The sequence below is a fragment of the Haliotis rubra genome, unplaced genomic scaffold, assembly GCF_003918875.1.
Source record: "Haliotis rubra isolate DU_JTF1 unplaced genomic scaffold, ASM391887v1 Scf76, whole genome shotgun sequence".
Classification (NCBI taxonomy): Eukaryota; Metazoa; Mollusca; class Gastropoda; order Lepetellida; family Haliotidae; genus Haliotis; species Haliotis rubra.
Genome location: NW_025767479.1, coordinates 2,256,217 through 2,282,976, shown reverse-complemented (window position 1 = coordinate 2,282,976; position 26,760 = coordinate 2,256,217). Strand labels below are relative to the sequence as shown.

General features: G+C 40.7%; 1 protein-coding gene across 4 annotated transcripts; it reads left to right on the top strand.

Moving 5' to 3' along the window:
* Positions 1-154: 154 nt before the first annotated feature.
* On the top strand, positions 155-26,760 carry LOC124260292. Of its 4 annotated transcripts, XM_046694569.1 has the most exons (12): positions 239-316; positions 5,212-5,369; positions 5,719-5,806; positions 6,656-6,828; positions 7,235-7,385; positions 10,157-10,323; positions 10,970-11,109; positions 11,575-11,738; positions 22,110-22,186; positions 23,976-24,129; positions 25,133-25,240; positions 26,328-26,760. In XM_046694569.1, the coding sequence occupies exons 3-12, from the start codon at positions 5,732-5,734 to the stop codon at positions 26,574-26,576; spliced, it is 1,458 nt and encodes a 485-aa protein (XP_046550525.1). In that variant the 5' UTR covers positions 239-316; positions 5,212-5,369; positions 5,719-5,731; the 3' UTR covers positions 26,577-26,760. The 4 variants fall into 4 exon arrangements, with proteins under 4 accessions (XP_046550522.1, XP_046550525.1, XP_046550523.1 ...); XM_046694566.1 differs by lacking the exon at positions 5,212-5,369 and having other exon boundaries at positions 155-316; XM_046694567.1 differs by lacking the exons at positions 239-316; positions 5,212-5,369 and adding an exon at positions 3,329-3,376.

The following is a 26,760-nucleotide window of genomic DNA, read 5'->3' as shown; positions in this document are numbered from 1 at the left end:
ACAAATAAAGTACTGACATCCCGCTGAAAGAGTTTGGACTATAGATCTCTTTAAGACCAGGCTATCTATTATCAGTATACTATCAGTTAGATTTGCACCCTGTCACAATACTTCATGATGTCAAGCAGAAAGTTAAACTATTGTGGACACAATGTGTTACCATAGTACGGCGCGCGCATGTTGATGCTTTCAACCCACGTGACAAGGAGGCCAAGTATCCTCTATATATCTCATGTCAGTCGAGTCGTTTCGCCATCAGCAGCAGCAGCAGGCTTTACTCACCCCTTTATCTCATCACCTTCATTACCTCAGACAGGTAAGCGGTCTAAACGTTTTAATCATAGAAGATTTATATTACCGATCCTTGTAGATTATAGTCGATCACACCCGTGAAGGTCCGGGTTAGAATATTGATCTTCAGTAACCCATGCTTGTCGTAAGAGGCGACTAACGGGATCGGATGGTCAGATTGGCTGACTTGGTTGACACATGTTATCGGTTCCCAATTGCGCAGATCGATGTCCATGCTGTTGATCACTGGGTTGTCTGGTCCAGACTCGATTATTTACAGACCGCCGCCATATAGCTGGCATATTGCTTAGTGCGGCGTAAAACTAAACTCACTCACTCACTCACTCACTATAGTCGATCATTATGCTTAAGGTATTTAGGGTTATTAGGTTGTGACGGGGTGGTTTATAGCTATATGGTTGAGAGAACAGAGCTGTTATGATCTGGAATGTATTATTTGGTTATATTTTCTGAGAGACATAGGGGGGCGGTGGGGTAGCCTAGTGGCTAAAGCGTTCGCTCGTCACACCGAAGACTCGGGTTCGATTCCCAACATGGGTACAATGTGTGAATCCATATCTGGTGTCCCCCGCCGTGATATTGCTGGAATATTGCTAAAAGCGGCGTAAAACTAAACTCACTCACTCACGCAGAGATATACATCGGGTGATGTTAAACACCGTTCCTTGCGGAGAGTATTTGCATGGGTGTGTGTGCTCTGTCCTACCACTCGCTGAAACAAATATTACAACTGGTGTCTCCTTACGGAGATGACATGGTTCAAACTATAAATCCGTTAACAAAGCAATGATAAGACGGATAAGATGGTAATGTAGTTGAACACCTTCGTGTCCATCATACGCTGTATGCACCTCAAGGAGCTGAGAATGAAAATCGGATGACTTGCCCGGATAAGTTTGTCTGTACTTTTTTTTCTGTTTCCCTATCTTCTCCCGCATTCATTTTTTATTCCGACGTGAAATGTCATCAAAGTTTTCTTATCTCAATTTTCCCCATGGCCATTCATGCGCTCATCTGATAAAAAATAGTCGTACCCTTGATTTTTCTTCTCTACATTAATTAAATGTTTCCGAAGCAAAGCGACTCGATGTATGTCGTAACGTCAGTCAGTGACAATTACCAAGTTGTCTAAATTTTAAGAAATCACCAAAAAATGACATTTTAAAATTGTTATTATCTATAATATTCGCCCCCACATTCTTTGATAAATAAGGCGTGAGATGAAATAGTATATAATAATTCCAATGGCTTAAGAATTTCTAGCGGAAAAAACATTCACTTGAACGAAGGAAACAGATGCATCATTATCATCATTATCATAGCCGTCGTCACATATATAATACGGATGGCTTAGCAATAACATAGCGGAAATATATTCACTTGAACGAAGGAGTGAGTGAGTGAGTGAGTTTAGTTTTAGGCCGCACTCAGCAATATTCCAGCTATATGGCGGCGGTCTGTAAATAATCGAGTCTGGACCAGACAATCCAGTGATCAACAGCATGAGCATCGATCTGCGCAATTGGGAACCGATGACATGTGTCAAAGAAGTCAGCGACCCTGACCACCCGATCCCGTTAGTCGCCTCTTACGACAAGCATAGTCGCCTTTTGTGGCAAGCATGGGTTGCTGAAGACCTATTCTACCCCGGATCTTCACGGGTCCTTGAACAAAGGAAACAGAGGCATCATCATCATCATCATCATCATTAGATAACCGTTGACTCCAACTACAACACTATCGTCGTATGACTGCATGGCATGTTACCTCACATGGCGACTTCGCGATAAATCAACAAAGGACCCTTTCATCGTACCGTACTTTCGATCTTGCGTCACAAGTGGCCTGACATCAACAGCCAACATGTATGCATTACATGCAGCACAGAGTTATGTTATCATAGGATATCAACGCACTATCATCCGACAAGAAGAGGATTACACTCAAGGTCTCCTATTGTTTATTGTTTAACGCTGCACTCAGCAATATTCCAGCTATATGACTGCGGGCTGTAAATAATATAGTCTGGATCAGACAATCCAGTGATCAACAGCATGAGCATCGATCTACGCAATATTGGGATATGATGATATGTGTCAGCGAGCCTGACCATCCGATCCCATTAGTCACCTTTTACGACAAGAATGGCTGCTGAAGATCAATTCTAACCCGGATCTTCACGGGTTTTTCAAGCATCGGAAGACCAGTGTTGGTTCAATGGTTTTCAGCTTAACAATCTCAGATCACCAAACTTTCAGAGAAATAATATCATTTGCCTGCTTGAAGTACATGCCACAATATTTGAGACACAATCCACTATTTACGACACGTGCTGTTAAATATTTATCATATGTCGATGATTAACTGAACAAATTCGGACCGCCGCCTTGGTGTAGTGGTGAGAGAGCGTCCGCCCGGAGAGCGGAAGGTCGCGGGTTCAATACCCCGGCCGCGTCATACCAAAAGACGTTAAAATATGGTACTTGTTGGTCCCTGCCTGGCGCTCGGCATTAATGGGTACAACAAGGACTGGTCGGCTCTGAGTCAGTATAATGTGTCTGAGTGGGGTATTCATGCTTCACTGCGGCATGGTATCTCAGTGGGCTAGCACTATAAAACCAGCTTAAGTCTGGGCTAGTACAAGCAGCCGCACATACACATACACACGCATGCACGTCGTCATTTGAGCGAAATATTCTCAAGCACGACGTTAAACCCAATTCCACCACCACCACTGAACAATTTCGCAAACCAATATGAAAACACACAGATCTCCATGCCCTCACTGCAGCCAGAACCGATTTCAGAGTTGAATGAGAAAAGTGTCTTTCACGTGCTTCGCTTGCTTTGCATTGCTAGTTGACATTGTCAGGGCTGATGATATTTAGAGATGTGCCCCTGAACATGGCTGTCATATCGGGACTGTTGAAAGACTCTGCATGCATCTTTCATGCTCTGAAACAGCCTGAGTAATTAAATTTACGGAATCCGCGAAACCGTGGCTGTATAAAATGTATTGCACGGTTCTCTAGTTGATTACTGTACGTGCCTTGAAAATCATAGAGTGAGTAAATTGATTTGGGTGGGGTTGTAGGTGTGGATATGGATGTGGATGAGGGTGTAGATGGTGGTGTGGGTGTGGATGAGGGTGTGTACGGTGGTGTGGATGAGGGTGTAGTTGGTGGTGTGGGTGTCGATGGTGGTGTGGGTGTGGATTGTGGTGTGGGTGCAGATGGTGGTGTGGATGTGGAAGTGGGTGTAGACAGTGGAGTAGGCTTGTGTGTAAACGATTTTGTGGGTGTGGATGGTGTTGTGCATGGATGTGGGTGTAGATGTTGATTTGGTTGTAGATGGTGAGGTGAGTGTTGATGTAGATAGTTGTGTCGATGTTGGTGTAGATGTGTGTGTAGATTGTGATGTGGGTGTTGGTGGGGCGTAGACAGTGAAATGGGTTTGGTGTGGGCGTAGATGGTGGTGTGGGTGTACATATTGGGGTGTGGATGTGAGTGTAGGTGTACATATTGGGGTGTGGATGTGAGTGTGGATGTTGTTTTTGGTGTGGTGTAGAGTTAAGAACTCATTTCGGTCTCTCAAAACACTCATGTAAATAAAAAATACCTAATCTTAACCCCCAACTTTCAAATAGCCCGTCCTTTATTTTACCCTGCATATTCATACTCGATAATACGGTACAATATCGAAACGCTGGTGACAATCTCCGACTTTCCCGAAATGTATTCGATAGCACAATGCCTTCGCGTAAATAAAACCAATTCCTTTCCAACACATGAGTGTTTACATGGTAAGGAATCTTCCTGATAATGTCTGTTGCCATAAGCTGAACTGTGTCCGATCTGTGTAGTATCTGTAGACAGTGAAACATAGATAAGGCAGAATGACATATGTTTTGGTTCATGGTGGTGTATCTACAACAGCACGTGTTGACGACCATTGTGCGTGGAAGCATTGTTGTGGACTACCAGTCATAGCAGATTTAACAATGATAATAATAATTTAATATAACATAGCCCACGGACATAACAGCATCGTCATTACGTGGGACTTGCACTGAGAGACCAGGTTTGTTGGTATATTTGTACTCGTGGTGTAAATAAGGATAGTGTTGAATGTTTTTCACGTTTCCATTCACTGGGTTCATAACTGACTGACTTTGAACAAGGAGTGCGTTTTGTCTTTGTTGTGAAAGTAGTGTTGTTTAATGAAAACAATGATGTTTTTGTGAGCGTCTGTTTTGGCCACTGTCAGTGGTATGTGGTAACTGACGGTGTAGACGCTGGTGTGGATGTTTGTCGCTGATGAAGCAGGTGTTGTTGTTGTTGCAGCAGCATCGGTAGCAACGACAACAGTCGTAACTGTTACAGCGTCAGTTATACAAGATGGGATTCAATTCATTTGAAAACATGGATTTCATTTTGAGATCACAAACTTACTTCCAAGCACGTTATTTATTCGTGTTACTTTTGGTACATACATACCACTCTAGAAACGGGGGCGGTAGGGTAACGTAGCGGTTAAAGCATTCGCTCATCACGCCGATGACCCGGGTTCGATTCCCCACATGGGTACAATGTGTGAAGCCCGTTACTGGTGCCCCGCCCTGATATTGTTGGAATATTGCTAAAAGCGGCGTAAAATTAAACTCACTCATTACTCTACAAAGGAAAGAGCACACGATTTTTATCAAATAACTAGTTAATTTGTCATGGAGGAGTACTTTAACAAACAACCTTCCAATTGTATGTGTTCTTTAATTTTTTGGTGATGCGTATATATCACCTAAGTGAGTTAGTTATTGTGTTGTAATACGTTTAACTAGTATAAACTATTACATCAGAAACTTTCACCTGATTAACACTGTGGTGTATATTGCAAATACAGGGCGTGAAGTCCACTGCAAACCTCCCCAAACACTGGATCTGTTTGCGGGGGCAGATGGGTTGTGCTGGGTGAAACAACAGACGCAGTAACATTAGACCCTGTGTTGCAGTAACCGTGACAATAGAGATTCCAGCAGTATCAGCCATTGCAGTAACACAGTGATACTCATTCCACCAGACCCGTGAAGATCCGGGTTAGAATTGATCTTCAGCAACCCATGCTTGTCGTAAGAGGCGACTAACGGATCTTGTGGTCAGGCTCACTGACTTGGTTGACACATGCCATCGTATCCCAAATGCGTTGATCGATGCTCATGCTGTTGATCACTGGAGTGTCTGGTCCAGACTCGATTATTTACAGACCGCTGCATTATGGCAGGAATGTTGCAGAGTGCGGCGTAAAACAACAAACAAACAATTCACCAGTGTCTTCAGTACACTAACACTACTTGTATACACTGAGGTTGATTGTTGTTGTGTCATCTCAATCCTACCCCCTCTATTCCAGGTTGCAGCTAATAATGGGGCTATCCAGAGCAATACTGTCGCCGCTTGAGGTCGTCACGCACTTCATTGAGAGATTTCTCTTCATCTTGGTATGTAAAACAGAATTGATTTTACTGTTTCTATATATTACACTCACCTTCGACAACATATTAATTAGGATACACTATATGAACTGTGTGATCTCTTTTTAAAGATCACTATTGTAAAGCATTTTTCATCTTTCAACTTCAATTCATTTCAACACTTAATAAAATGTTTAAAAGACGACAAACAATGTTTCAACGTATTTCGAATTAAATTTGAATTGGTGTTTCGTTCAATTAATGGTTGGACGTACTGATCACTTTCTGTATATCTGTATATTATAAGCACAGTTAACACGTACTACTACTACTACTACTACTACTACAACTACTCGTGTGGTCAGTTGTGTAGATCGATGCTAATGCTGTTGATCACTTTATTGTTGGGTCCAAACTTAACTATATACAGACCGCCGCCATATAGCTGGAATATTGCTGAGTGCGGCGTTAAACAACAAACTACTACTACTACTACTACTACTACTACTACTACTACTACTACTACTATTACTAATACCGGTGGGTTAACCTAGTGGTTAAAGCGTTCGCTCTCGTCACACCGGAGACTCGGGTTCGATTCCCCACCTGAGTATATGTCTTTCTAACGCTGTTTCTAAGCGAGACACGCCCTATGGTGTGAAGTCCATTTCTGGTGGCACCAGCCGTGGTATTGCTGGAATATTGCTAAAAGCGGCGTAAAACACACTCACTCACTCACTACTACTACCACTACCACCACCAGTACTACTACTAAATCATCAAAGCAGCGTCAAAGATTCAGTTGTAAAAATAAATGAATACATGAATGTTGATGGGACCAACGAGTTCAGTTAACTGAGTGTTGATTCTATGTAGGTGGAAAGGTACGACACCTACGTCTACACTCCCCTCCAAACTACGCTGTCACCCGCAGTGGAACGTGTACCACGGTCCGTGCAGGTCAAAGGTCAAGATTACGTTGTCTTCTCAGCTAACATCGTGTCATGGGCAAGAACCTTTCTAGTCATCCCCATCGCCGCCTGTCTTAAGTAAGCAAGCAACTGAATCTTCTCTAAAACCATATTTGAAATACCATCTTTATGACACCCAGCGTCATGATTGGTATGCAGGGTATCGTGGCATTCCGGGCCAAGTCGAATTCCATTCGTGCCCCTTGGCGATTTCACCCGTGAAGATCAGGGTTAGAATTGGTCTTCAGCAACCCATGCTTGTCGTAAAAGGCGACTAACGGGATCGGGTGGGCAGGCTCGCTGACTTGGTTGACACATGTCATCGGTTCCCTACTGCATAGATGCTTTCATGCTGTTGGTCACTGGACTGCCTAGTCCAGACTCGATTAAGTACAGACCGCCGCCATATAGCCGAAATATTGCGGCGTTTAACAAACAAACAAACAAACAAACAGAACATGTCTAAACCATGTTTATGGTTCAGGTATGACTGCTGCTGGACAGCGTTTCTGCTGGTCCTTCTCCACGACTTCCTTGACCATCTGGACGGCATTGTGGCCAAAGTCCAGAAAAGGACACTGGGACAGGTGGATGACCCTCTACTGGGAGGCTTCATGGACGCTTTCTGTGACAAGGTTAGCTAAATGAGATTGCTTCAGATGAAAAAAGTTATCGTTGTATCAGACATCTATACATCGGATCATTAATGATAGCGTCAATCACAAACATCTTCGTGCTCACATACCGTGCATGACCTGAGGTCATGATCAGTGTGCGAAATAGCCACTGGCTCGCTAGCCCGTGGCTAGTAAAAGTCCAGTCGGGCCAGTAAATCTCCGCAGTCATGGGCCCGACTGGCTATAGTCTGTTTGCAGTGAAAACGAACCGATGAATTTCACTTTAAACAAAAACGTAAGTCAAATAAAGTGAAATTAGAAGTGCGAATCCTCATTATTTTACCTTGCCAAGTGAACATTGAAATCTCAGAATTTTATTCAACTTAGGATAAAAGTTGTTTAACAAACGATCATAGTTTCAAATCGCTATTATTGGTTTGTATTACAAGGGGTACGTACATTAAATGAAACACCGATAACAAGTAGGGTTGGTCTAAGTTAACGCTCATCACGTACTGCACGTGCATTTGTATCACTGTTCCAATTACTGCGCTTACCCTCTTGTAATACAAACCAATAATAGCGATTTGAATCTATGACCGTCTGTTAAAAAAACTTTTATCCTAAGTTGAATAAAATTCTGAAACTTAAATGTTAATTGACAAGGTAAAATGATGAGGATTCGCAATCTTAATTTCACTTTATTTGATTTACTTTTTTGTTCAAAGTGAAATTCATCGGTACGTTTTCATTGCAAACAGACTATAATGAATTTTCATGGGGTCATTTTGTAAATATATCACTCTCTCCGACTTGTTAAGTTATAACACACATTTAAATCATGCAAGATTATGGCCTGATAAAAATGTTCATCATATTAGCAGCTTCATGATGACATATTCAAGTTATTTGAGCATAAACAAAATATTTCAGACATTCAGACACGTGTTTTCTTATTTGTTTCTGATGGTATTTTACCTTTTAATCTTCTGCTTAGTTTCTACATTCAAATTTCGGGCTAGTGAATTATTTTGTGGACTAGTAACTTTCAGGCACAGCTAGCCCTACTGGCTAGCAAAATTTGGAAACTATTTCACACACACTGACTGAGGTTCAGCTTCGACGCGATTCAAAAGAGACTAATATTTATCAATGATACGGCATTAGATGTCAAATTGAATTAATTCCCACGTCACGAAATCGTCAGAAAGCTTAATTGAGTGTATTTTAAAAGATGGCGTCACTGCATTACAATCTCGCCTGACGTCAAAGCTTTTTAAGGGCGGTGGGGTAGCCAAGTGATAAAGCGTTGGCTCGTCACGCCGAAGACTCGGGTTCGATTCCCCACATGGGTACAATATGTGAAGCCCATTTCTGGTGTGTCCCCGCCGTAATATTGCTGGATTATTGCTAAAAGCGGCGTAAAACCATACTCACTCACTCAAAGCTTTGTATGACGTCATCAGTGAAATGAGGTAGAAATTGAAGGAAAAACGTTAACCCAAATTAATCATAACATATATCAGCATTTGAAGCATGATGACAAACCTAGCCAGATACCTCGATATAACTGAAATGCTGTTTCCAAATTCACTTATGATATGTTATAATTCCGATATGATAATCAGATTGAAGGACATGTCAGTATCTACTTATGCAGTGTATATTATTACTATGTCGGACACAAGTGCATTGTTCTTATCCGTGCAAACCTCAAACCCACTCAATATTATACATATCAGTTAACAGGCTCTGATAACAATGGAGGTCACTGGGGGTATTAGGAAGGCGTTTCCTATTCTCGCGGTACTTACGGATATCGGCTGAATAAATAACACAAACAATTCTTATCGTATTCATGCTTGTTGTTTTTAAATGAAGGGTCTTCTCCTCTAACATCTGCATCTATCAGCTGCCAGATCCATCAGGTGAATTACCACTCGTGAGCCTGGTGATAAACAATGCCATCCGCCATTGACGAAACGAGGCTTCTCCCATTCTCGCGGTATTACCAGGAATTAACGTTATTGAGTGTATGTAAGAGCAATCCTGCCTGAAAGGGCGGGAAAAAGTAATGATATGTCCAAGTTGGTATAAACTCCCCAATATTCGTGACACTGCAAGATTTTGATCACTCACAGACTTGGTCCACTTCCTAGTTACCAGTCGGTGATGTAAACAACCGCTAAGTGTCGCGCATCGGCGATTTCGGCAGAAAACGTGTTTACCGCGAGAATAGGAAACCCGCGAGAATAGGAGACGGACCTATACATTATGTACGTCATGGATTACATCATTGTCGATATGTAGACATATCTGTTAGTGTTAGCGATACATATGTATTACTTATCAAAGATAATATCATAATTATACAAAAGGTAATCCTCTTTCACAACTGCCTTGCTTCATCTGTAATTTCGGAATGTCAGAATTTAATCTGACTATATTAGATCTGTTAAACTGTGTTTGGGTGTCATTTGCATAGGTTATAATTCATAGGAATGCGTGAAAATCCAAATGAGGCATTACCCGTTTTATCATCAAAAAGCAAACTGTTTGCTGCAACCAAATTAGAAAGTTGAAAACCAACCAACCAACCCACCAAACAGTCAAGCAATCTAGCAATCAATCAATCAATCAATCAATCAATCCATTCTTGTCTGAAATTTTGGGAGTTTCCATACCCTGCAACACAGGTGAATGAAAGTTTGGTGACCGTGACAAAAATATCCTTCGATCACTCTTATTCAACTAAAGATTATAAAAATATTCATATATTGTACCCGCAGATTGTAAACGTTCTGGCACTATGGTCCATCACCATGGTGACAGATTTCTCTGGAATGACGTGGATGCAGATGGTGCTGTATCTCGTGCCGTGTGTCATCATCATGGCATACGAGTTCATCCTGGGTGTGGTGCGCGTGCAAGACTACTTCCGGGCATACTATCTGAGGTAACTTCCGGTTGCTGTTTTAGGCCGCATACTGCAATGCTCCCGACATACCATAGCGCCCAGTAAATATCAGCGCCTTGACTAGAAAACCGGTGGTCGATAGCATGATGAACATCCCACAACGTCGTCAACAGGTTCGACGGCGTACCGCAACGTTTAAAGCGACGGTTATACCCTCACCACACCACCCAGCCCCACAACACGCAGGCTCGCACACACGCACGCACACGCACACACACACACACAAAGCCAGGGCATGTTGACAGTTTCGTGTACATCTTGTCTCATCACTGATTTTCAGTGTTGCATTGGTGTAGCTTTTCGTATGATTTTTGTACATTGCCTTTTCGCCCATGGAATCTGTTTCAGGATATAATCGACACTAGTCAGTCTCTGACGAAGACGTTTACTAAATGCCGCTGTTGGTCAGGCAGTCACATGTTTCTTTAAAACTTACATAAATCTCCTCCCGATTCGGTTGAAATATTTATGACTTGATGCATATTTAATTCATAAAACACTGTTGAAAGGGACTTTAAACGTTTGACAAACGTGTTGAACTGCAAAGGAGTTGCTAAACACATAGTTGAACACGAAGTATGATCAGTTCTGACGAGAAACGTCGTTTTCTGTTCATCCCTAACAGGGAGTTCAAGAAGAGCGATGACATCCCGTGTTCCACCACAGCGGCTGTCATGGAGGGGAAGTTGAAGGAGAAGTTGGAATCAATGGGCATCGCCTTCTTGTGTTTGGCCCAGTCTTCAGTATCAGGGGTCTGCACCATATGTAAGTACAAGTAGAACTCTCATTATCAGGAGAGGGGGTGGCCTAGAGTTAAAGCGTTGGCTCGTCACGCCGAAGACTCGGGTTCGATTCCCCACATGGTTACAATGTGTGAAGATTATTTCTGGTGTTCCCCGAACTGATATTGCTGAAATATTGCTAAAAGCGGCGTAAAACTAAGCTCACTTAATCATTTTCATGCCCTGAAATCGTGAACAGTCGTATGCACCGTCATCATTAATACAACTATTGGGGCTGACGAAATGGCTATGCAATTTATCCAGGCTAGCCAAATGGTTAAAGCGTTCGCTCGTCACGCCGAAGACCCGTTTTTCCCCTCAATGTACAATGAAGCCCATTTCTGGCGTCCCCCGCCGTGAAATTGCTAAGACTAAATTGACTCACTCCAGCCATTAAAAATATCCTTGTTTTCAATTATCTGAACATATGCCACCTTTGACTTTCCAGCCGGGATCACGGGCTTGGTGTGCTTGACCCTTTCTATCAGGCTAGCCCATGCCAGTCTGACGTCCAAGTTGAAGGCGCGACAGACGGACGCACCACGATCTGATGTGCTGATGAAGGATGAAGAAGACGAGCTGGAGAAGGAGAAAGGACAAGATAAGGAAAATGTAAAGCTCTAGAAATTTCCTTTATCCTTGCACTACCTTTGACTTTCATTGCATTGCAAAATCATCGCTTTGTCATTCAAATCATTTTGTTATGTGTGCTGAATATATTTATTTGTTTAGCTTGGCGTGCTTACCATCAAATACATTGTCCCAGTAGTGCTCTGAATTTTGTTTTCATTTTCCATCTGTTAAAAAGTATATTTGTGAGTTTCTGGAATACAGTATCAGTGCTTCGTGCTGTAAAACGAGACGGAACTAAGGAATGGCTTCCATGATGGCTTACCATGGCAACCGTTGGCACTGGCATGTGCTTTTGGTGTTTTCAATCATATCTAAGAAGTATTCTAGTGGTCAGGCTCTCGGAGTTTAGATCGATGGTCATGACGTCATTATCAAGACTAGGTTATTTACAGACGACAGTCATGAAGCTGTAATATTGCTGAGTGTAGCATTACAGGAGAATACTAACGTAGAGTTAGCTTTTTATAGGGGTAAAAGCATTCTAAACGTCATCTTCTATGATTAAAATTGAACAAGGCGTTTGTAAAATCGCAATAAACACGTTCAAAATGCACTCTTAATTCCGCCTATTACGGAAACACCCGACAGTTGTTGAGTAGACATGACGTCACGTGACGTGACGTCATATGCGCCGAAACTGTTTTCGCGATTAAAATATGAATTTGAACACATGTTTCTGATGACTTTATCGACCGCCTCCGTGGTGTAGTGGTTAGAGCGTCCGCCCGGAGAGCGGAAGGTCGTGGTTTCGATCCCCGAACGCGTCATACCAAAAGACGTTAAAATATGGTACTTGTTGGTCCCTGTCTGGCGCTCGGCATTAATGGGTACATCAAGGACTGGTCGGCTCGGAGTCAGTATAATGTGTCTGAGTGGGGTATTCATGCTTCACTGCGGCATGGTATATCAGTGGGCTAGCACTATAAAACCAGCTTTAAGTCTGGGCTAGTACAAGCAGCCGCACATACACATACACACGCATGCACGTCGTCATATGAGCGAAATATTCTCAAATACGACGTAAAACCCAATTTCACCTCACCTCACCTGATGACTTTATCCTTAACCCAGTCATTTTGTGCGTTTGCATTTTTCAAGGATCAACAAAATAACCACTTGTGTCATGGTTGTCAGTCATGCATTAGATTTATTTTTTTATCGCTTTATTTCTTTTTGATGGGTACATAATTGTTGCATTTGTGGTACATAAATATACAAAGTATGAACACGAGTGGTAGATAATCCGTAGGCTAGAAGAATACATTGATATTGTAATTTATGTGAAGAGGTTATGGCAAGATGACCAAAGGTGAAGAATTTACCATAGTTGCAGTGCGAAAAGGCAGTACATTTGTCAATTTCATACAGGGTGTGTAGGTAATTCTTTAATCCAACAAACTGCAGATGCATATATATAGTATTTTGTTGCGATGATAATCAGGTTTAATACATCATTTCGTTTTTCTTTATATCCAAAGATGATATGTTTGCATCCAGAATTTTAAACTGTGCCTGTATCTTGTTCAGTCCAGGCTTTCAGCTGTTGCCACAACGTTTTCACATGTACACACTCACAAAATATGTGGATAATTGATTCGATTGTAACATTACAAAATGTACAGATTGTGTCAGTTTATAGTTAAATAAATCTTTGTTTGTTGTAATGATTCTTTGGACAATTGGGGCGGTGGGGTAGCCTAACGGTTAAAGCGTTGGCTCGTCACGCCGAAGACCCGGGTTCGAATCCCCACACGGGTACAATGTGTGAAGCCCATTTCTGGTGTCCCCCGCCGTGATGTTGCTGGAATATAGCTAAAAGCGGCGTAAAACCAAACTCAGTCAGTCAGTCAGTCTTTGGACAATTTTATATTGAAGCCATCTGAATTGTGTATTGCAAGTTGTTCATGCATTAGATTTGATCAACCATCCAATTGGATAAAAATAAGCCAAAACAGGTTATGGCCTGAGTATATCCAATCACACATGTAATGTATACACCCGTGCATTAATTAAGCACCACCCTATTTTGAAAATAAGATGTGATGCTACAGAAAAATTAGGGTATAGCCATCAATTTAATCAACCTATGGTTAAAGAAGTTTTATCCACTGACAGTTTTACAAATACCACAAACTTTTCTATTCTTTATGACAGAATATGTTGATAAAAATGTGATGGGACTGAATTTTTGCCCAAAATAACCATTCTTCTCCTGCTCAAACTACACAATTAAATTAAGTTTTGACTAAAAAAACCCAATTCTGTTATATACCAAGATGACATTAACACATCAAGTAAGCTTTAATTATGCATAATCAGGAACAACCCGAATGTCAAAGATTCAAGACCTTTTTCCAACAATTCAGATTGCTAATTGACAAAAACTGAAAAAAGGCCACATTAATAAGATTTTGGAATAATGTTTTTATGATTTTGAGTTTATTTTTATGAATAAACACTTCTCCTTGCTGGATACTGATAATGACAGTTAAAATCTGTTTGTTATGTTTGTAAAGCAACTTTTACTGCATTTTAAAATTTTCCTTTTCTTGTAGTTTGACTGTAATTTTTCCTCAATCTTAGTTTACAAACTTTCATCCATTCACAATAAGTAATGAATTCATAGGCCACACAACAATCAAGTATCACTTTGACTTTTCAAAATAAGGCAACTTGTTTAAGGACAGAAAAACACCTGTTTTAAATATAGGCAATTATCCTAATTGAAGTACATGGTAATTTCAATGATGTTTTCGATTTTGAAATGTTAAATGCTTGCTCTATCAAATTATAAAGGTTATTTTGGGGAAAGAGTTTAGAATATCATTTCAGGCAATATTAATTGGTAAAAATACAGGGTGGTGCTTATTTTATGCACAAATGTATATTTAACCATGCATAGATGTAGTCAAACATGTTTCATGTAATTAGCTATAACAGCGTAACGATAGTCAATTATTTTCTTGGTGTGTTCAGTCATACATGCAATAAGTTTAACGGTACATTAGTTTCAGTAGATGTAGCAATATCGTACGTTTATCTGATCATTCCTCGGATATATTCATCCATGCCCTATATGTATAAACATGTGGTAGGTGATTGCATATCTCTGTTCTATGGAATCCTTGAAGGGACATTGTCACGTTGTCGCATTGTCGACCTCACAAAAACTGACTGAGTATGGTTTTACTCCGTTTTTAGCAATATTCCAGCTACATCACGGCGGGGGACACCAGAAATAGGCTTCACAAATTGTTCCCATGTGGGGAATCGAACCCGGGTCTTCGGCGTGACGAGCGAACGCTTTAACCACTAGGCTACCCCACCGCCCCCTCACAAAAACAAGCAAACAGTGGCAAATAAACAAAAGCGCCACAATGCGACCATGCAACATATTCACATAGGCGCCTATGCATATTCATTATGTGGCATTGTCGCGCATTTAAAGGCTTTTTTTTTACCACATTTTGATGGGGCGATAATGTGCCAACGCGACATATTTTGACCTTGAAAATTGTCGCATTGTCGCCGTTTGGATAAAAAAAAAAGGTGACAGAACGCGACAATGCGACAAATGCCCCAAATATCGCGTTGTCGCACATTGGTTAATTTTGCCACTTTTTTGCTTATTTTGTAAGGGCGACAACTCGAAAATACAACATAGCGACAATGTCCCTTCTAGGATTCCATACTGTTCTCGCAGTGAATATGAACTTCAGGCTCCAATTAATACAAATACTAACTGTGGAGTTTTAAAGGGACAAAGGTGAAACCAGACGTTCGCAAGGCGGGTGAATATAGACCAACGTTAAGACCAACGTCAGTTTATTGATTATATGACGTCGCTATATTTTCTTGACACATGTACTTACTTGCACTATTGGTAGAACCCGCCATGAAGGTCAACCTTACCGTACAGTTAACAAATATTCCGTGAGTTAATAATCTGGAAAGGGAGGCTTCATGCATTGCATGGGTAACGGTGAACCCTGGAGGTTAAAGTGTTCCCTTGTCATGCCAAAGTCCCGTATTGGAATGGCGTGGATACAATACGTGATTACCATGTCCCACACTGCTGGAATACTGCCAAAACCAACGAAAAGTGCTTACACACATATTTTTCATGCGAAAGTTTACTATTTTTATTCGGGCTTTCTTAGTCATATGCCTTTTCATAATAACACTCAATAAGCTCTATGATAGGATTATATTATATTTTATTTTATTACCTACGAGGGCGAAAATATTTGGGTTCATATTTTTTTAATAGATGCCCTAGGGCAAAATATCACTTTGTCATGGTGACGTGACGCCATGAACAATGCTGTCAGGTAGCTAGCCTATGTTTGAAGGTAGATTTGGGTTTATTTTCCTCAATTTGACGACTTATGTAATAAATAGAATATTATATTCGTGTCCATATCATACTATGTTTACGACACTCGTGCCTAATTATCCGTATATCCTTCATTTAGGCACTCGTGTCGTAACCATAGTATGACATGGGCACTCATATTATATCCTCTATATGTTGTATTATATTTTTATTGTGGTATATCGGTCTCAGCCCGTTCGTGGCAAATGCCCATGATTGTTCACTGGGACAATAGTGAGAACAATACATGTCATCCAGCGTTAGCGGCGGTGGGGTAGCCTAGTGGTTAAAGCGTTCGCTCGTCACGCCGAAGACCCGGGTTCGATTCCCCACATGGGTACAATGTGTGAAGCCCATTTCTGGTGTCCCCCGCCGTGATATTGCTGGAATATTGCTAAAAGCGGCGTAAAACTAAACTCACTCACTCATCCAGTGTTCTGTAGTCATATGAACCTTGTTACCTTCCGTTTGGTCAAGTTCGGACTGCTGGACATTCCTTCATATAATACAATAACACAGTGCTGAATGGATTTTGGACATATTCAAGATTCTGTGTTAACACGTTATCAGTTCATGTCTAGGAGAGATGATCACGTGACAGTCACGTGACTATAAACTAGTAACAAGATGATAACTTCAAACACTGACCAAGCTGTTGTATAGCACCGAGTGCACTTTTAATATCAGTGGTACTGATAACTGAAAGTACCTCACGGGAGCAGGTAATGTGAAGGTCGTATGGTCACGTGACTCCGACTGACGTCAAAGAAACTCAACGCGGAATGACAGTGACCTTGGGAATGTGACATACATGCATGTATGTGGAAGCTACTGTGAGCGTCACCATGTGGCGGTTGTCTTATGTGATAAGAGAAGCTGTTATCGGATTATTTTATAATCTAATCAGCATAAGGTGTTCCGTGCCGAGTCCAGCACGCGTACGTTCATATCCAGTGGTCATGTGGTTTGTTTTACGTCAAGGTAAACAGGTCGTGGCGTGTAGTAGCCTTCTTTCCCATGCCTTTACCTGTCGTACGGAAACCTTTGTAGGTCGTTAGGCATAGTATTATTTCTAAAAATATAATTTCGATATGAGTAAGATAATCAAAAGAAATTAACACAACATGTATTTTATTCAAGATAATAATTGAAATAGAGATGTCAAAACGTTTTGGATGATCAACTTCTTTATTTTCATCCATAAAGTTTTGTCATCTCTATACCACCAACTTCTAGAATGCCACTCAAACAAATCAATAATTGAAATAATTGAAAAGTTACTATGAAAATAACTTGAAATTTCAAGTTAGAATCCAGAAAAATCAATTTATTTTTAGAAACCTCCAAGTTAATTGCCTTGAAATTTCAAAAACGAAACATAAAATACAAATGACCCTAAAAGGCCTCTGTATATTTGGAATGACCGAAGTATTTTCAAGTTGCGTTATTTTTGTTCGTAAAGTCGTTTGCTCACCACGTTAAAAATGATTATGGGCAAGTTTAGGAACATCCGAGTGATTCAGATGGCTATAAATACAGCGTAAAAGGACACACCCATTCACTCGTTATTACATTAGTTTACGTAAGCATTTGCACTCAACTCAGCAGACATTTTGGCCTCCCAATACACAATACTTTTTCAGTTTGATGGCGTATTCGATGATATCATTTCTACATGCATGGGTCATGTGAAGAGGGGACCTGAATGACCCCGTCTCAAAATTCCACAATTCGTTTTACAGAGTAACGTCCCTTTGACACGCCAGAAACCTATGATCGTGAGTTCGAGTCCCCCCTCACCCCGAGTGTGTTTCCTGGTTTGTGATCATGGGTTTCACTAACTTGGTTGACGGTTGCGATCACTTCGGGATTTCATCCCAACTTCAGCAGACCAGCCTTGATACAACCAGAATACCGTTCACAGCGGCGTTAAACGCAACTCACCCACCTGTAAATATATAGACAATGGCATCGTTGTTCTATGCTGTTTTGTAATGTATTTTATATGTGTCCATGTCATCGGTTCCCAATTGCGCAGATCGATGCTCATGCTGTTGATCACTGGATTGTCTGGTCCAGACACGATTATTTACAGACCGCCGCCATATACCTGGAATATTGCTGAGTGCGGCGTAAAACTAAATTCACTGACTCACTATTATGTGTGTCAGTTCGTTATCGTCGCGATTTAAGCATATCCTATTTAACTTGGAGATAGCATGTTTATCACCTAACTTTGATAGTAAATAACATATATCTCATCACACAGACAGGTATTTATAACCGAACTCAGAGACGATATGATCTTGTACTTCGGTCACGTGACGAGATGACATTGAACTCGCTCAAGGACTTCAACCCTATTCACACGACACGACTTAATTAATCAGGGTCATCCTTGATTTGGGTGATTGCGTGTCATGTTAACCCGACGGCGCGTTTTTGCTCATGATACCAATCACTGGATTGTCTGTTAGATTGTTATTCAGAAACCCATCCCTGTCAGAAATTTCGACTAGAAGCTCGATGCTCATGATATCAGTCACTGGATTGGGAGTTCAAACTCCATTGTTTACAGCCCGCCATGAATGGTGTTCAGCGAGATGAAAAACAAACAAACAAACAAACATTCGATATGTTTGTTCGCTATGAGCACGATTTGTTTGGGAGAAAGAAGAAAATATCAAGTCAACCGGGACCGTTGTCGGGGTGAGTGACGTCACTTCCGAAACAACGCTTTCGAAGAATGGCGCGAGGGTTTCAGATATCCTGAATAATCGCGGCTGGAACAGTTTGTGCAAAAATCCACAGAAAATGGATGAAAAAAATAATATAATAACATAATAAATATTAAAGTAGCCAATTGAATCATTTGATTTCTTTTCAAAGTGCCTCGAGTAGTGATACAAGTATTTTCATATTTATCAAATGTGTGCATGTTGGTCACTGGATTGTCTGGTTCAGACTCGATTATTTACAGACTGCAGTCTTGTAACTGGAGTATTGTTAAGTGCGGCGTAAAACAACAAAGTAACTACTTATGTCATAGGGCGGTGGGGTAGCCTAGTGGTTAAAGCGGTCGCTCGTCTTCGGCCCGGGTTCGGCATAAGTGAGTGAGTTAGTATAGTTTTACGCCACTTTCATCAATATTCCAGCACTATCACGGCGGGGGACACCAGAAATGGGCTTCACACATTGTACCCATGTGGGGAATCAAGCCCGGGTCTGCGGCGTGACGAGCGAACGCCTTAACCACCCACCTCACCGACCGGTCTTTACTGCGTCCTCTTAATGCCAAGCACCAGGCACGGTAATAACATGTAGCATGACGTTTGGTATGACGCAGCATGGGTATCGGACCACCCACCTTCCCCTTCCACGTCAGACACTCTGTCCACTACACCATCACGGTAGCGGTTAATAGTACATAAGTACGAAAAGGATTACATTATATATCTCATATTTCCCCAGTCCTCATTCTTATTATGTAAATGTCAGATGAGGATAAACTTCATGGATGTACAACATATTTATTCAGATGGTGCGACGTTAGGATACAGATTCTTGTATAGTTATAGTTGTTTACGACATTTTAAAGAGGCAGTTAGGAGAAATAAATATCAGGTTTGTGTATTTAAATATTCCAATTATATTTGGTGCTTCAGTGGTTTGTTTCTTTTTGTTATTTTGGGTTTTTAATATCCGTGTCTATTAAGTTATAGACCCGTGAAGATCCGGGGTAGAATAGGTCTTCAGCAACCCATGCTTGCCACAAAAGGCGTCTATGCTTGTCGTAAGAGGCGACTAACGGGATCGGGTGGTCAGGATCGCTGACTTGGTTGACACATGTCATCGGTTCCCGATTGCGCAGATCGATGCTCATGCTGTTGATCACTGGATTGTCTGGTCCAGACTCGATTATTTACAGACCGCCGCCATATAGCTGGTATATTGCTGAGTGCGGCGTAAAACTAAACTCACTCACTCACTATTAAGTTGAAAACATTACTTCTGTCGGATGAGTGTTTTTTCTCGTGTTCTTTATAGGTGCCAGAAAATATACTAAGTCATGAGGTTAATTTTACTTGTTGCTACGTTTCCAAGATGTTTGATTGCCATTTCGAACAGAAACAGAACCATTTTACACTGCACCATGTATACTAGTATATGCACACATATACCTCAAATCTGCACTGTATTAGGAAGCAAATATATTTTAATTCTGTTTATGAAATTGCATTTATGGCTTAAATAATATATCTGTCACAACAGAATTGGTCGGCAGTTGGTGAAACAATATCAGCTCACCTCATATGTCAAAACATCACAATGTACGATAGTATATGCTATTTTATTAATAGGTATAAAATCGATATTTACGTAAATTCAAATGCAGCCTAATTCATGGATTGGCACAAATCGTGTGCAGCTGCTGCCAGTTGTTACCAAGTAAACGTGGCAGACCTTTTATGGAGGTGATTCTGTGAATGTCTATTACAATATAGTCCTTTAATGATGTTAAAATATGACCCTTCGTGATGTTAACATTTGATATTTCATGACTTACAATATGGTCATTTGGTACATTAAAATGTGCTCCTTTACGATATTGAATTATGTTTCTTCGTGGTGTTAACATATGGTCCTTCGTGATGCTAAAATATGGTCCTTCCTATCTTCAAATATGGTCCTTGATGACGTTAAGATGTGGTGCTTCGTGAAGTTGACATGTAGTGTTTCATGACGTTGAAATGTGGTACTTCATGATTTGACATTTGGTCCTTCATGACGTTAACATGTGGTACTTCATGACTTGACATTTGGTCCTTCATGACGTTAACATGTGGTACTTCATGATTTGACATTTGGTCCTTCATGACCTTAACGTGTGGTACTTCATGATTTGACATTTGGTCCTTCAACACGCTAACATGTGGTATTTAATGAATTGACATTTGGTCCGTCATGACGTTTACATGTGGTACTTCATGATTTGACATTTGGTCCTTCATGACCTTAACGTGTGGTACTTCATGATTTGACATTTGGTCCTTCATGACCTTAACGTGTGGTACTTCATGATTTGACATTTGGTCCTTCATGACGTTAACGTGTGGTACTTCATGATTTGACATTTGGTCCTTCATGACCTTAACGTGTGGTACTTCATGATTTGACATTTGGTCCGTCATGACGTTAACGTGTGGTACTTCATGATTTGACATTTGGTCCTTCATGACGTTAACGTGTGGTACTTCATGATTTGATATTTGGTCCTTCATGACGTAAACGTGTGGTAATTCATGATTTGACATTTGGTCCTTCATGACGTTAACGTGTGGTACTTCATAGTATTAAAATAAGATGCTTCGTGATCTTGAAATACGGTCCTTCATAGCATTAAAATATCGTCCTTCATGATATTAAAATATGGTACTTTATGACGTAAAAATGTGTTTCATGATGACGTTGAAATATGGTCCTTCATGACGTTAAAACCATACAATAATCTGACACACCGTGATGTATGTGGAATAGTGTTACAAACGAAGTTTTCATGACTGCTGAGGCGGGCCCTTCATTCATTTTGACAGATGGCGCATAGTGATATTTGACGAATTATTTTTCACAGGAATTTAGAATAAATATTTGCTTTTTCATGGTTTTCTGTTTGTTGTTTGTGTGACAATTGTTAAGCAAACACTTTAATAGTTTAAATTTAAAGTTTATCTGTCCCTGTGATAACCAAGCTCGTGTCGCTTAGAGAAATATTCAAATTGCAAAAGCATATGCCAGTTGCCGATTTCTCGCAATTTATTTACATCCAAGATGTACGTTGAATGACATTAAGATGGCTGCCACGACATAACAGAAATACTATTGGGAGTCAAATCATTCACTGACATACAACGTGCAATGCGATACAATTAATGAAGGAAGTTATCACAAATTGATTCTTACGAAATATAATTCAGGGTCGAAGGTCAACTGGAACTCAAGTTCAACCAATCGAAGAAGATCTAAAGGTGGAGCACATCAATATGGAAAATAAGTAAGTTGTAAAGTTCCTCGATGATGAATAAACTATTTGAATTCACACAAATTAGCAAACGAATACCCCGATCCTTTATGTAAAACATCCCGCAAGAATATATCCATGCACCTATGCGTCCACCTTGTGTGTTTCCCTTTGTCGCTTGATGTATTAAACTAAAGGATATGTCCTATATGGACTTGCTTATATAACGTTCACTGGCGTTATCATAGAAAAATATTCAGGATCTTCTCAGGCATGGAATTTCTGAATACAAAACCTAAATATTCATAATGCTTTCCTACAACACAATCTTTCATTTTTGATACATGTTTTACAGATTGTTTAATTTGTGACCATTAATATAATGTTCTAACGAAAGCGTATATCTATGTACTACATTTTCAATTTTTCCAAAGGAATTGTGTTCATTTCAAGAAACGGATTTATTGTCCAAGTTCAAATTAAGTAAAGAATGTCATAATTTCTACGGAAGTTTTGTTCCATGAAGATACGCACGGAGCCGTTGGAGTCATCACTAGTTTGTGAAATCGAATGAAATTTATATATATCCATATACACATTTATTTATCCATGTGCGATCTATCCAAACTTGCCCATACATGTTTTCTGCGTGTATTTGCTGTATCTCCCATACGGCTTCTGTTCCAGTTTTTTATACTAAGTATTGTCAATCACACCCTGCATCTGTCAAAGTAAATTTAATTCGTAAGCACCGTTTGCATAATGTATGTATTTTTAACTGCATTTTCAATTTCAGACGAGTCACACGAATCATATCAAAGGAAGTCAAAGAAAATGGTATTGGCGGACACATTTATATAGCTTTTGTAATATTGTCATGTATATATTGCGATGTATCCACCTTGTTTGTTGTTGTCAACCAACTGTGTTAATCCTGTCTGAAATGTTTCCAATGCTTTACAGGTAATCAAGGAACAATTCACCACCAAACATTGACAGCATATTAATCACATCTTTGTTCTATCGAAACAATGACGCCGCTTTTCATTAATACCAACGTTCCTTTTGCACATACTTTCCCGTAGGCATTCCTACGAAGATGGGGTACCTTTGTTTGTCCTAAGGTTCGCCTTAAGAAGATGGGGGATCTGTGACTTTGGTTGATTGCTTGACCAGGGGTCATTGGTCAATTTCCATTCATTCAGTCACAGGTCAAGATCGAATCCCATATCTGACCACCCGTGAAGATCCGGATTAGAATTGAACTTCAGTAACCCATGCTTGTCGTAAGAGGCGACTAACGGGATCGGGTGGTCAGGCTCGCTGATTTGGTTGACACACGTCATCGAATCCCACTTGAGCAGAGTGATGCTCATGCTGTTGATCACTTGATTGTCAGGTCCAGACTCGATTATTTCCAGACCGCCCACATATAGCTGGAATATTGCTGGAATATACCAAACCAAACCAAACCATATTTGACCTGATGATGCTTCTCGGTTTGGTATTGCCGCACCCTAAAGTGGCCTTCACCACTTCGAGCACACGCCATGGTGTAAATGAAATAATGTTCGAAGTGGCGATTTTACTAACTTCATTCTCTAAATCTAAGCACTAAAGGCTCTCATGACTGACTGCTTTCAGTCTCATAAAACACACTCACGTATACACATCCTGCATGTATTACCAAAATTAGTACGCTGACTTTTCTTTTTATATTGATGTATATGTATCCATAAAAACATTAAGCCTTGGTTAAAGTGTTTGACATGTATGAAACAAGAAAGAACAGACCTAAGAACTGCATCTGTTTTCCTTGCAGTGAGTTGTACGAGAAGAGGACGATCCTACAGGACTCGCTGCCAATAACTCACCTGGACTCCAGGGTGGACAGGGTGTACACCGTCGGCTGCTTCGACCTCTTCCATCACGGCCATGTGAAACTGATGCAGAGGATGAGGAAGCTTGGCAAACAGGTCAGTGACCGTTGTTTGATAAGGATTTCCACATACCAGTCCTCTTCATTTGATCCCGATTTCATCATCGGTGTTACGTAGTGATTTCCAGATTCAAATGCTAAGGCTAATCGGTTAGTGCAGAACAAAATTTGGAAATCAGTACATGTCCACACAAGATATATGACTATCTAACAAATTATGTCAAAAGTAACTTAAAACACACAATTTTAGGTTTCAAAACCCAAAGTCAACGTGAAGGTAATATATGTGTCAGCACAAAATGGACAGACCTTACAATATGTCAGTGCAATGACGAATGATGGCTTTTTCCACTTTTAGTGTGTATAAACACCTGTTGGTTCCCAAACCAAGAAAAGTGTTAGAAGCTGGCAGGAATTTGATGTTTCCAGATAGGTATACCGTCCGCACTTAGTAGATGGAACTTTAATCGGGTTGAAATTTTCCTGGATTCGCTCTGGGTCTCTAATGCTACCCTATGGCTACAACCAGCTTCTCGAACTTGCGGAACGACAGAACCTTTATCAGTCAATTTACTCTGTGCCTGTGTGTGCTGGTAAAATCAGGTTATGACAGAATTTGATATTTTACCAACGCTTCAATCATTTGCGGTTACTGAAAGTCGTTACAATTTCCCCTCCCACGTCACTGGTATATATAGTTCCCAAGAACGTTGATACCAATCTGAGAGTCCCCATGATAACAACCCACAGTTCGTCATCACCATACCTGTGATGACGGGTTTCACAGACATGGGAAACGCCCAAGTCCTATCCTGTATGAAACCTCCTCCGACCTTTATCAGACATGATCTGATAAAAACTGATGCATATCTTAGACGTGTACCCTTTGGTGAATTCTTTTGGTGTGGTGCTGATCAACACCAGCATATGGAAGAATGCTGCACAATCTTCAGACATGCCCTGTGTAAATGGCTGTACAAAACACCCCTCTTTGTTATCAGTGAAGACGACACAGTGATGGTATACTTCTATGTCATCAGGTCGTTGTCGGAGTGCATGACAGTCGAAGTATCTGTACACTGAAGAAACGGGTTCCCATTGACAGCACCCACACCAGGATGATGAATGTCAAGCAATATGCTGACGTGGTAAGATCATATCAACTGTTATTTGTATTTCGTTTCTTATTTAACGCCTGAACAATATCCATGTTATTACCAGTAAATGAATGAGAATGTGTCGAGCTGTAGCTCACAACTAGTGAGTAATATTATGAGCATCTGGGTACTCTGACACCTTTAAACCAGATCACAATTCATGACCAACTCGTGTTATTCTGGGAGGTTACGGCAAGGGGCGTGTGGTGATGATTGCCTATCACCAGACTCTCATGATCCTTTTGCTTTCCTCTTACGACATGCATATGCTACTGGGGACCCATTCAAACGCAATGGTGAAGTCATTCAGCGGTCCTCCAGTTAACGCGGTTGGGAAACTCGAACTTGTAATCACTGAACATTGTTTGTCTGCTGATGCCGTTTATGTGTAGTTAGATCTAACTGTTGTGGCGTCTTTGCAGTTAACAATAACCAGTTTCGTAGTTTTACTAACATTACGACCTCGTTGATCTGGGTGCAGTTTGACAAAGCGATCTTAGCGCTAAGGTTCACGTTACTCCCATACCTAACTTGGGCTTACGAGTGTTGTAGAGCTGGGTTTGTTTCAAAAGACGACAAAATGGGTTGGATGAAGGCCATGAGCAAGTCAGTTTGTTGACATGTATGATATTTAGCGAAACATAATATATTATCCATTTTCTGTCAACTACACTTCATTTCGAGGCGTGAGTAGGCGCAATATGATTGTGAATTCTGTGAATAATGCGGATCGAAGTTATAATTATCGGTAACTGCCAGCTGTCTGTGGTCTGAGTTGGCCGCGATTAGGACCCCATCGCTTGGGATCGGCTTATGTACGAAACATACCATTTTGACAGTGATTTTAAGGGTCAAGTTAAGGCTCGGCTTATCTACGGTAATATAGAGGCGACTAACGGGATCGGGTGGTCAGGCTCGCTGACTTGGTTGACACATGTCATCGGTTCCCAATTGCGCAGATCGATGCTCATGCTGTTGATCACTGGATTGTCTGGTCCAGACTCGATTATTTACAGACATATAGCTGGAATATAGCTGAGTGCAGCGTAAAACTAAACTCACTCACTCTCCAACTCAGGTCTTCTGTGTTGCTGGCACCGATCCAACCCCGTACATCCGGGCAATCTTCGACAACAAAACCGAGAGCGCCCTCTACGTGCGAGGTGACGACATGCAGAACTTCCCTGCTCGTGAACTGTGTGAGAAACTGATGACCATCAAGTTCCTGCCATACACAGAAGGCGTGTCCAGCACCAAGCTCAGGAAGGAATATTGCAACTCTTCACAGTGGGACTCCAGATTCGATGATCTCAACCTCTTCTACTGATCTGATATTTAGAGGGCCTCCTCTTCTTGCCAGCAAATAATATTTTTGTAATATACACTTGTTACATTTCCCTCACATTTCATTGTATAGTTCTGTAACATTTGAACATTTCAAAACATAATTTGAATTGTATTGGTTGTTTTAAAGTAACATTTTAAAATTTTAAAAAATGTTCTTTATTTTC